Consider the following 12,077-nt stretch of genomic DNA (forward strand, 5'->3'; position numbering starts at 1 on the left):
TTAAACTGTCATACAGATTGTCAGTCTACATATGTGATTTATATTTCAAAGTGTGATTGTCAAAAGGTATATGTGTAGAAATGATTTGTAGTAGTAGTAGTAGAAAACCATGAGAACTCTACACCTGAGAATCACTGAACATCGTTATGTAAAAAAAAAACAACAGAAAAATGGAGAACCACTAGTAACACATTGCCTGGAAAATTGACATGGATTTGAGGCATTCCGGTGCTTCGTTATTGATTGGGTCCCACCTAATGTGAGAAGAACTACTACTACTACTTAACATTTCTCGAGCGCTACTAGGATTACGCAGCGCTGTACAGCTTAACAAAGAAGGACAGTCCCTGCTCGAAGGAGCTTACAATCTAAAGGATGAAATGTCAAGTTGGGGCAGTCAAGATTTCCTGAATAGAGGTGTAGTGGTTAGGTGCCGAAGGCGACATTGAAGAGGCGGGCTTTGAGCAAGGATTTGAAGATGGGCAGGGAGGGGGCCTGGCGTATGGGCTCAGGGAGTTTATGCCAAGCATGGGGTGAGGCGAGGCAGAAAGGGCGGAGCCTGGAGTTGGCGGTGGTGGATAAGGGTACTGAGAGGAGGGATTTGTCTTGAGAGCGGAGGTTACGGGTAGGAACGTAAGGGGAGATGAGGGTAGAGAGGTAAGGAGAGGTTGCAGATCGAGTGCATTTGTAGGTTAGTAGGAGAAGCTTGAACTGTATGCGGTACCTGATCGGAAGCCAGTGAAGTGACTTGAGGAGAGGGGTGATATGAGTATATCGGTCCAGGCGGAAGATAAGATGTGCAGCCGAGTTCTGAACGGACTGAAGGGGGATAGATGGCTAAGTGGGAGGCCAGTGAGGAGTAGGTTGCAGTAGTCAAGGCAAGAGGTAATGAGAGAGTGGACGAGAGTTCGGGTGGTGTGCTCAGAGAGGAAAGGACGAATTTTGCTAATGTTATAGAGGAAGTGATAAAAATAAAGTACTTGTGAGACAGGAACTACGTTGGATATTTACCTTGAAATCTCTTGAACCTTTTGGTCTGAATTCTCAAATTGAATGGTCTGCATTCCTTTAAGCGGATTAAATTCAACAATATTTAAATTGTAAGTATGTTAATCAACGTGTATGATGCAATCCTAGTTCCGGTTCCGGTCTTTATAAATGAGCTAGTGTCTTGAAGTGAGTAAACGTCATTTTGAAGCATAACGGTTAAGGATGGATTAGTAAGTTAACCATTCCACTGTTTTTTTATAACAAAATCCTTATGAGTTTGGATGACACAGAGTTTTTCTTGTAGGTTTCAGAAGCACTTAGTCCCCTGAAGAAGCCTTATATAGAGTGAAACAGAGAGCCCTGTTGGGCAATTTGCAAGCTAAGTGTCTTCATTTATACTCAGGTTACAAAAATGTTTTGAAAATTAAAAAAGAAATGAAGTTTACTTTTAAAAAGTTGAGATTTTTTGACCCATGATAATATCAGAGTTTATGTGCCGGCATGAAGAAATCTCTCTAGCTGCTGTGCAAAGACTTTTGAGGTCTTTTCCCTCCATTAATGGTAATAAAAAACTCTAAAAAGTTCTAAAATTTGGACAGTATGAATGAATGAAAAATTGGGATATTTTGAGGCATATTTTCAAAGCACTTTAGGAGGCTAAGTTCCATAGGTTTCTATGGAACTTTGGGAGGCTAAGTGCTTTGAAAATGAGCTTGTTTGTTTTCAGTTGAATATTGACCCCGTTATTTTACTGTTAACCCCAATTATTAGTAATTAGATTTCATTGCATAAAATTGGACCCTTGTTAAAAAAGCATGTGACTGGTAAAATAACACGTCTTAATGGTAGCCAACATTGATAACTGTGGGCCCCTTTTACCAAGCTGTGGAAAAGGGGGTTTGAGCTGACATCGGTACGTGTTGTTGATGCGCTCCGAGGCCCCTTTTAATGCAGTGGGTAAAAGGTAGGTCATTCTTTTTTTGAGGAAATGCATTGTGGCAAGTGAAGCACTTGCCGTATATCCATTTTGCATGTGGGGGGGAGCCCTTACCGCCACCCATTGAGGTAGCGGTAAGGGCTCCCAGACTAACCCGGCAATAAACGGGCAGCATGTGGCAGTGCCCGATTATCGCCGGGTACACACTGGCGCTCCAAAAATAAATATATTTTTGTAGTGCCGGATATGATGGTGCACTGGGGGTGGGAACCTCTGCCGGGCTGCTGCAATAGCCTGGCGGTACTTCCTTTTTAGTGAGCGGTAAGCCCGCATTATTGGGATTACTGCTGCTTTATAAAAGGGGCCCTACATCCTAAAATCACATATGTAGATTGACAATCTGTATGATAGTTTAACTGAAATTTCCTACCATCAATAGGGTTAGTGAATTCAGTAAGTTCTACAGTCATAGAACATGTTTTACTGCGGCCACATTTCTTATGTCCACCAATGTTATCACTGTTTCTCTCCTGGTTAAGAGGGGGTAGATTTGCTGGACTAAGAATTTCTTTTAGGTTACGTGATCTTGAAAAAGCCACTCTTACTCCCTGATCATGGAAAAGAACATGTGACTGCATCACCGCCCAATTACACTTTATGTATGATTTTAGTCAAACCATCTCCTCTACTTGAAAATCTAGCAACAAAAGCATTCATCTTCTCACTATCTTCTGTATCCTTAAAAGAATTTTTCAAAAGTAGTTCTCTATCATTGGGTTTAGCTCTTTTATATGCTTTGTAAAAGGGGCCCTACATCCTTAACTCATGCTATTTTAGCAGAGGTGGTAGCCCACACTGATAACTTCCCCCTTTAGATATTTATGCCTGTCATTTTGGAAACCTAGACATCTATGTTCTAATTAGGGATTGAACCTGCACTCTTACAGCACTATCACTTTTTTAGGGGGGGGGGAGGGGAATGGTGGAGGTTTATATGCAATGCACTTTGGGCCACAAAAGGAGTCTTGTTTTTTTCTTTTTGAGTGCAAATGTGCTGATTGGTATGGATGTGTACTCTGCCAATGAGAGTCAGACACACCCTGGATACAGCAAGCTAGAACCACTGCTGAAGAACTTCATGGGCTGGGGGTTCAGAAAAGTTGAGGCATAACATGAATGAAAACCAGTTGTGCCATGTAAGCAGGTGAAGCACGAGGGCCACTGGAGTGAAACAAGAGTGAACCACAGGAACATAGTAACATAGTAGATGACGGCAGAAAAAGACCTGCACGGTCCATCCAGTCTGCCCAACAAAATAACTCATATGTGCTAATTTTTGTGTATACCCTACTTTGATTTGTACCTGTGCTCTTCAGGGCACAGACCGTATAAGTCTGCCCAGCACTATCCCTGCCTCCCAACCTCCAGTCCCGCCTCCCACCACCGGCTCTGGCACAGACCATATAAGTCTGCCCCGCACTATCCCCGCCTCCCAACCACCAGCCCCGCCTCATACCACGAGCTTTGGCACAGACCGTATAAGTCTGCCCAGCACTATCCCTGCCTCCCAACCACCAGTCCCGCTTCCCACCACCGGCTCTGGCACAGACCGTATAAGTCTGCCCAACACTATCCCCGCCTCCCAACCACCAGTCCCGCCTCCCGATCCTGACTAAGCTCCTGAGGATCCATTCCTTCTGCACAGGATTCCTTTATGCTTATCCCACGCATGTTTGAATTCTGTTACCGTTTTCATTTCCACCACCTCCCGCGGGAGAGCATTGCAAGCATCCACTACTCTCTCCGTGAAAAAATACTTCCTAACATTTTTCTTGAGTCTGCCCCCTTCCAATCTCATTTCATGTCCTCTCGTTCTACCACCTTCCCATCTCCGGAAAAGGTTCGTTTGCGGATTAATACCTTTCAAATATTTGAACGTCTGTATCATATCACCCCTGCTTTGCCTTTCCTCCAGAGTATACATGTTTAGTTCAGAAAGTCTCTCCTCATACGTCTTGTAACGCAAATCCCATACCATTCTCGTAGCTTTTCTTTGCACCGCTTCAATTCTTTTTACATCCTTAACAAGATACGGCCTCCAAAACTGAACACAATACTCCAGGTGGGGCCTCACCAACGACTTATACAGGGGCATCAACACCCCCTTTCTTCTGCTGGTCACACCTCTCTCTATACAGCCTAACAACCTTCTAGCTATGGCTACTGCCTTGTCACACTGTTTTGTCGCCTTCAAATCCTCAGATACTATCACCCCAAGATCCCTCTCTCCGTCCGTAACTATCGGACTCTCCCCGCCTAACACATACATCTCCCGTGGATTTCTATTCCCTAAGTGCATCACTTTGCATTTCTTCGCATTGAATTTTAATTGCCAAACCTTAGACCATTCTTCTAGCTTTCTCAGATCCTTTTTCATGTTTTCCACTCCCTCCCGGGTGTCCACTCTGTTACAGATCTTAGTATCATCCACAAATAGGCAGACTTTACCTTCTAACTCTTTGGCAATGTTACTCACAAATATATTGAACAGAATCGGCCCCAGCACCAATCCCTGAGGCACTCCACTACTCACCTTTCCCTCCTCCGAGCAAATTCCATTCATCACCACCCTCTGGCGTCTGTCCGTCTACCAGTTCCTAATCCAGTTCACCACTTTGGGTCCTATCTTCAGCCCATCCAGTTTATTTAAGAGCCTCCTGTGGGGAACCATGTCAAAAGATTTGCTGAAATCTAAGTAGATTACGTCCATAGCTCGTCCCTGATTCAATTCTCCTGTCACCCAATCAAAGAACTCAATGAGATTCGTTTGGCACGATTTCCCTTTGGTAAAACCATGTTGTCTCGGATCTTGCAACTTATTGGCTTCCAGGAAATTCACTATCCTTTCCTTCAGCATCACTTCCATTACTTTTCCAATAACCGAAGTGAGGCTTACCGGCCTGTAGTTTCCAGCTTCTTCCCTATCACCACTTTTGTGAAGAGGGACCACCTCCGCCATTCTCCAATCCCTCGGAACCTCTCCCGTCCTCCAGAAAAGGAGGAACAGAAAAGGGAAGGAGAACTAAGAAAGCAACAGTAATAGGGAGAGGGAAGAAAGAATTCCTGGGTCAGGAGGGGACCTCCAATCATACCTCCAATCACAGAAAGATATATATTATATGTCTTTATGCCCCCTTATCCCCCTCTAAGCTCCCATTGTTTCCTTCCAATGTTTCAATGTTTGTGCTCCATTGTTACACTCTCAACGACACTTCAATTGGTTCGCATAATTATGCAAAATATAATCCATAACCAATATGTAACAAATTGTATTTCCAACATTTAACTCCTATTGTAAGCCACACTGAACCCGCAAAAAGGTGGGAAAATGTGGGATACAAATGCAATAAATAAAAATAAAATAAGGAAGTAGCAAATGCAAATGTTTTACAGATGTCTGTTAGTTTAGCTATGACTTTGTTGTGCTGCTTTTACTATTCTCTATTTAGTTGATATTCAAAGCCCTTATACGGAAGGCTTATTTTTAGTGGTAGTAGCATGAGAGTACCCTAGAGTTCACAGCTGGGATCCACTAGAGGCAGGAGTGAGTGAGGTTTGTTCCTGCTCGACTGACCCCACTGAACCACCAGGAAACTAGAGGTTGGGCCTGGGGTAGGGGCCTATAGTTGGGTAGATGGGTGAGGGAGGATGGGAGAGGGGGTGTCTGGCATCAGGGGGGGTCAGTATTCCAGGAAGGCAGGACTGCCGAGAGGGGGGGAAGGGGGTGCAAAATTCCCCAGGTCCAGGCCTCCAAAGGGGACCCGACCTCTGGGTCTCTCTCTCTCTCCAGCTCCTGACGGGAGCCGAGTGATCGCGTCCCAACAGGAGCAGGAGAGAGAAAACTCTAGTGCCGGGACTCCCTTGTACTCTGGGGGGACCCAGAGGAGCAGACACTGCAGGTCTTCCTTCAACACCCATTGCTTACTGAGCGACTGCTTTTTCTCTCAAGCGCACATGCTCAGTTTCGAAACCTAGCATGCCTTGAGAGAAAAAGCAGCCACAGGGGCAGGCAATCGGCAGAGTGAAGAGTCAGCACTGGAGGAAGACGTTCTCTACTTGTGGGGCCTCAGGATCCCCGCCAGACAAGGTATTTGAAATTTTGAATTGCTGCAGCAATCCAGGGGGGGTCGGCAGCAGCAACAATCGTGGGGGGGGAGGCAGCGGATGATGACTGTGGGGGGGGGGGGGCGGCAGTGGCGATAATCATGGGGGCAGCGGACGACGATTGTGGGGGGGATGGCAGCGGCAACGATCATGGGGGGGGGGGGCGGCAGCCCTACCCCGGGCCCGGCAGCAGCGGCTCTGCCCCAGGCCTGGTTCAGTCTCTCGGCGGCCCTGCATGAAGGTACCAGGAAAGGGGGGTCTGGCTTCGGGGGGGGGGGGGGGATCAATTTTATAGGGTGAAGCCAGGAAAGGGAGGGGTTTGCAAAACAGAATCAGGAGAGGGCTGATTGTCTTATGCGGGTTCCAGGTGATATTCAGTCAGAAGCTGTGTAAGTATATTATGGTGGACCTGGCTGAATATTGTCTGGGACCTGTATAGGTTTCAGCAGTGATTGCATGTCTGGTGAGAGCAAAAAATTCAAGACCCAGCATTGAATATCCAGGGGCATTTTAGTCAGCCTCGGTCAACATTTAAAAAACCACTGACCACTGCCAACTGAATATTGATCAGAGTGTGTTATTTCAAACATTTTGGGAAGGAATTATTACTTTAAAAAGACATATAATGGGGTTATTATCAATTACTTTTTGAGTAGAGAGGTGTGGTAATCAGTATCAGATTAGGACTAAAACATATTCACTTATTCAGTGAAACCTCATCTAGAACATGATCACTTGCGAACTACAAAATTAGCATACAATAGAAACAGAAGTGGATGGCAGATAGAGATCACATGGTCTTTCACTCTGCCCATCCACATGGACCACTCAGTTCTACAATCCTTTCTCTCTTTCAGAGATCCTCTGTGTCTGTTCCATTCTTTCTTGAATTTATTTACCCTCCGCATCTATGCCACCTCCACTAGAAGACTATCCAACTTATTTTCAAAAGAGAAAGACGCCCATATTTCGACCCAAATCAGGAGATGGGCGTCTTTCTCCCGTGGGCGCCCAAATCGGTATAATGGAATGCTGATTTTGGGCGTCTTCAACTGCAATCTGTCGCGGAAATGACCAAAGTTGACGGGGCGTGTCGGAGGCATGGTGAAGGCGGGACTGGGATGTGGTTATCGGCCAAGGAGAGATGGGCGTCCTCGGCCGATAATCGAAAAAGAAAGGCTATTTTAGTGCGAATTTGGGTCACTTTTTTTGGACCCTTTTTTTTCACGAACAAGTCCCAAAAAAGTGCCCTAAATGACCAGATGACCACCGGAGGGAATCGGGGATGACCACCCCTGACTCCCCAAGTGGTCACTAACCCCCCTCCCACCCAAAAAAAACAACTTTAAAACCTTTTTTTTTCCAGCCTGTATGCCAGCCTCAAATGTCATACCCAGCTCCATCAAAGCAGTATGCAGGTCCCTGGAGCAATTGTTACTGGGTGCAGTGGACTTCAGGCAGGTGGACCCAGGCCCATCCCCCCCCCACCTGTTACACTTGTGGTGGTAAGTGGGAGCCCTCCAAACCGCACCCAAAACCCACTGTACCCACATGTAGGTGCCCCCCCTTCATCCCTAAGTGCTATGGTAATGGTGTAGAGTTGTGGGTTTTGGGGGAGATTTGGGGGGCTCAGCATCCAAGGGAAGGGAGATATGGACTTCAAAGGTAGTTAACCTTTTTTGTTTAATTGTTACAAGTGCCCCCTAGGGTGCCCGGTTAGTGTCCTGGCATGTGAGGGGGACCAGTGCACTACGAATCCTGGCCCCTCCCACGACCCAATGCCTTGGATTTGTTCGTTTTTGAGCTGGGCACCTTCGGTTGCCATTATTGCTGAAAAACGAAACTGCCCAGCTCAGTGGCGTACCAAGGGGGGGGGGCGGTGGGGGCGGTCTGCCCCGGGTGCACGCCGCTGGGGGGGTGCCGCGCGCCTGTCGGCTCTTCGTTTTCATGCTCCCTTTGCCCCGGAACAGATTACTTCCTGTTACGGAGCAGAGGGAGCATGAAAACGAAGAGCCGTCAGGCGCGCGGCACCCTCCCCCCCAGCGGCATGCACCCGGGGGGGGGGTTCTTTCGCCGGGGGATCGGAGGTTCTTTCGCCGGGGGATCGGAGGTTCTTTCGCTGGGGGGGCGTCGCGCTGTTCCGGGGGGGGGGGGGCGCTGCACCCAGGGGGCAGGGCGCATCGGCGATCCGCCCCGGGTGTCAGCCCCCCTAGGAACGCCACTGGCCCAGCTCAAATCTGCACAAATCCGATGCATTTGGCTGGCACAAACCATAGTATTGGAAAAAAGATAGATGCCCATTTTTTTCGAAAATACGGTTTGTCCCGCCCCTTCACGTACCCATTCTCGGAGATAGACGCCCATGGAGATGGGTGTTCACGTTCGATTATGCCCCTCCACTTCATCTATTGATCACCATTTCTGTTAAAAAAAAATTTTCCTTAAATTATTTCTGATTCTAACCCCTTTCACCCTCACCTTAGCAATCCTCATTCTAGAACCTCCTATCCAGTGAAAGAGACCCATCTTCTGTGAATTTATATGTTGCAGGTATTTAAAGGTCTCTATCATATCCACAACCCACCATTTATTGAGGATATTGTGAGAAGGGAGAGGCTGTCATACCCTGGTTAGGCCCCTAGAGGGCGCTGTTGCCCTAAAATGTCCAGGGAGAAGGGCTGGGTGAGTCGCTGAAGGGAGCCAGTAAGGGGAGGTATAGCTGGAGATCACTAGGACCGGGGAGAGTCCTGGAGGTGGAAACAGGTGCAGCAGGTTATGGGCTGGGTCCTGTTTGGCCATTAAACACTTAATACCCCACCTGAGTGGTGAGGGGGAGAGGAGAGCTAGCAGCGGAAGAAGAGAGCTGGTAGCGGAAGCAGGAGGTCCCCATGTGAAGTACTGGCTGAGCCCTTTGGACTGGTGGTGAACTGTGTGCAAAGCAAGGAAGCTGGCTGGGGTAAGAAGGCCCTAGAGTGCCAGGTATAAGAACTGTGTGTTACAAGGACGGACTGGGTGTCCGGGTTACAAGGAAGGACTGGGGTGTTCATGTTACTAGGAAGGACTGAGTGTCCAGGTGCTTAAGCTGGAAGATTGAACTGACTAGGAAGAAATGTTTAAGCTGGAAGGACTGTTTAAGCTTGTAAAAGTGTTTTAAGCTGGAAGAAGTGTGCCCCAGGAAGGGGGAATAAAAGATTTGTAAGAGAATATCCTGTTGGTGAGACCTGACTGTGTTTGCCCTTGAGAAGCAGGTCATCCTGAGCAGAAAGGGGTAGTAGAATAATTTGCATAAAATCTGCATACTGAGAACCAGCTCACTCTGAGTGAAAGAGGGACCTGGGATCCTGAGGTGGGAGCTTCATCTTCACAGTAGCCTCATCTTCACAATATGCATATTTATTCTGCCTTCACATGCTTCGTGGAACAGACTGATGACCGAGTCTTTTCAGTTTCTATTCCTTAGAAGGTGAAGTTCCCAGAATTGCACACAGAATTCCAAACGAGACCTCACCAGAGGCTCTATCAACTCCATTTTTCCCTGCTTGCCATTCTTCTCCCAATATACTCAAGCATCTTTCTGGGTTTTGCCACTGCCTTAACTTCCTGCTTGACAATCTTAATATCATCAGATATGATCACAACATGACACTGTAAAAATTCACCTCCTATACTCTAATGTTCCCATGGATTTTTTAAAGCCCAGATTAATGGCCTTGTGTTTTTAACCATTAGATTTTAACTGCTATACTCTAGGCCAAGCTTTGCTAGATCCCTCCTTATGTTATCCACACCTTCCAGGTTGTCTACTTTGTCGCAGATGTTGGTGTCATTTGACTGATTCAACAAGGGTTTTTCCTCATTTAGTTTCTATGAGTAATAAAATCTTGGTGAATCAGGTTTATAGCTTTACAACTGAAATTATTGGGTTTTGTTTGGTTGACCTAGAGGGTTTAAGAGATGTTAGAGACTGTCTGGGTGAAAAACAATGTGTGATGTTTTCTGGCTGTTATAAGTACTGAGCTCCAGCATCCATATTCAACAGTTTATTTATATCATATTGACACTATTGTTACTATATTTCAGTAGATGATGGCATTAACTGACTCAATCAAATGGAAGAATCGTACTTCAGTGACCGAGTTTCTTTTTGCTGGACTCACAGATGACTCCTCACTCCAGATTCTGCTCTTCATCTTTCTTCTGCATGTATATACAATCACTCTGTTGGGCAACATTGGCATCATTTTGCTAATTAGAGTGGCTCCCCGACTCCACACTCCCATGTATTTTTTCCTCAGTCATCTGTCGTTCATAGATGTCTGTTACTCTTCAACTATAACTCCAAACTCATTGTCTAACCTCCTCAAAGAGCAGAAAGTTATCTCTATTAATGGTTGTGCCACACAACTGTGTGTATTTACTTTTTGTGGAAGTGCAGAATGCCTCCTCCTGGGAGTGATGGCATATGACCGATATGTAGCAGTATGTAATCCACTCCAGTACATACTAATCATAAACAAAACATTATGTATCCAGCTAGTCACAAGTGCTTATATAGTTAGCCTGTGCAATGCTGTGATACATACAGTTTGTACCTTTCGCCTATCTTTCTGTAGGTCAAATGTTATTAATCATTTTTACTGTGATGTCCCTCCACTTCTGGAGCTCTCTTGCTCAGATACCTCTGTTAATGAGCTCATACTTATTGTTGTTGTTGGGTTTACCACTATACTCTCCCTTCTCACCATCCTGATCTCTTATACCTACATTCTAATCAACATCCTAAGAATTGATTCCACAAAGGGGAGACTCAAAACTTTCTCCACCTGCTCCTCCCACTTCACTGCCGTGGCAATACTGTATGGGACAGTTATATTTATGTATTTACGACCCAACTCAAGCTATTCTAATCACGATAAAGTAGTGTCTGTGTTTTACACAGTAGTAATCCCTATGCTAAACCCATTGATCTACAGCCTGAGGAACCAGGAAGTCAAAGGAGCTCTGAGGAACACTATAATACATTGATTTAGAGTAGAATGCCCCCCATATAGCATCTTTTATCCAGATTTACTAACTGCTACTGTGCTTTGGATTCCAGTCCTGCCTCTGCACTTCAGAATCCACCAATCACAGTGGTGAGTTGGCTAGTGAAATTTGCAACCCAGGCATTGAGGGAAGGTGAATATCCTGAAGATTTAGGTCACATAGCACTGACCCCTCTTCCTAAAAATAGTAATATTGATTTAGCCTCATGTGCAAGTTATCATCCCATGGCTAGACTACCTTTGGTGGCAAAGCTGATGGAGTTGATTGTAGCCTCTCACCTTCAATCATTTTTTGGAATTTTATAATTCTCTATGTGCTTCTAAGGCTGGATTCAGAATTCTTCAAAGTATAGACACTCTGTGTTGAATGGTGTGGGGGGGGGGGGCTATTTTGATGCAGATTGATCTGTCAGCTATCTTGACTAGCCATGATTTACTTTAACAAGAGCTAAGTCGTAATGGAATTTCTGGCAGGGTCTTGTTGTAGTTTGGGGGGGGGGGGGGTTGTATAATAGAACTTTCATGGTTAAGTGGTATGATGAATTTAGTGAGACCTAGCAGATGTCTATGGTGTTTTCCAAGGTTCACCACTATCTCTGCTACTGTTCAATACATTTTTTAATTCTTTTGGGGAAAATCTTTGGGATTAGTATATTTGTTTTTACTCTTATGCTGATGACATTGTTTTATTGATGCAAACCAAACCAAATGTAAGTCTGAATATTGACCCCTAATTGTGGTTTGGTTTGCAAACATTCATTTGTTGAACAAGTCTTAGTTCCATTGAAGTTTGATAATTGTTTTATTAATGTCATTTCAATCATCCCAGAGACAAACTTATGAATTAGTGGGTCTTTAGATAGGATGAGTACATGGATAACTTCTAACCATCTTCAATTAAAAGAAGAAATTGTGGAATGGGAAGAAAGATGAAGACTTGC

The 12,077-nt window shown here is 45.5% G+C and overlaps 1 protein-coding gene across 1 annotated transcript; it reads left to right on the plus strand.

Annotated features, from left to right (window-relative positions):
- The first annotated feature begins 10,177 nt into the window (after positions 1–10,177).
- LOC115460495 (olfactory receptor 1020-like) lies at positions 10,178–11,116 on the plus strand. The gene has a single exon (XM_030190261.1). It carries the CDS (start codon positions 10,178–10,180, stop codon positions 11,114–11,116), a length of 939 nt encoding a protein of 312 aa, XP_030046121.1.
- Positions 11,117–12,077: the final 961 nt, after the last annotated feature.

This window comes from Microcaecilia unicolor, chromosome 1 (assembly GCF_901765095.1).
Source record: "Microcaecilia unicolor chromosome 1, aMicUni1.1, whole genome shotgun sequence".
Lineage (NCBI taxonomy): Eukaryota > Metazoa > Chordata > Amphibia > Gymnophiona > Siphonopidae > Microcaecilia > Microcaecilia unicolor.

Bases quoted from the DNA above. Each gene is read 5' to 3' on its own strand.
- LOC115460495 (XM_030190261.1), top strand. From the start codon at position 10,178: ATGGCATTAACTGACTCAATCAAATGGAAGAATCGTACTTCAGTGACC.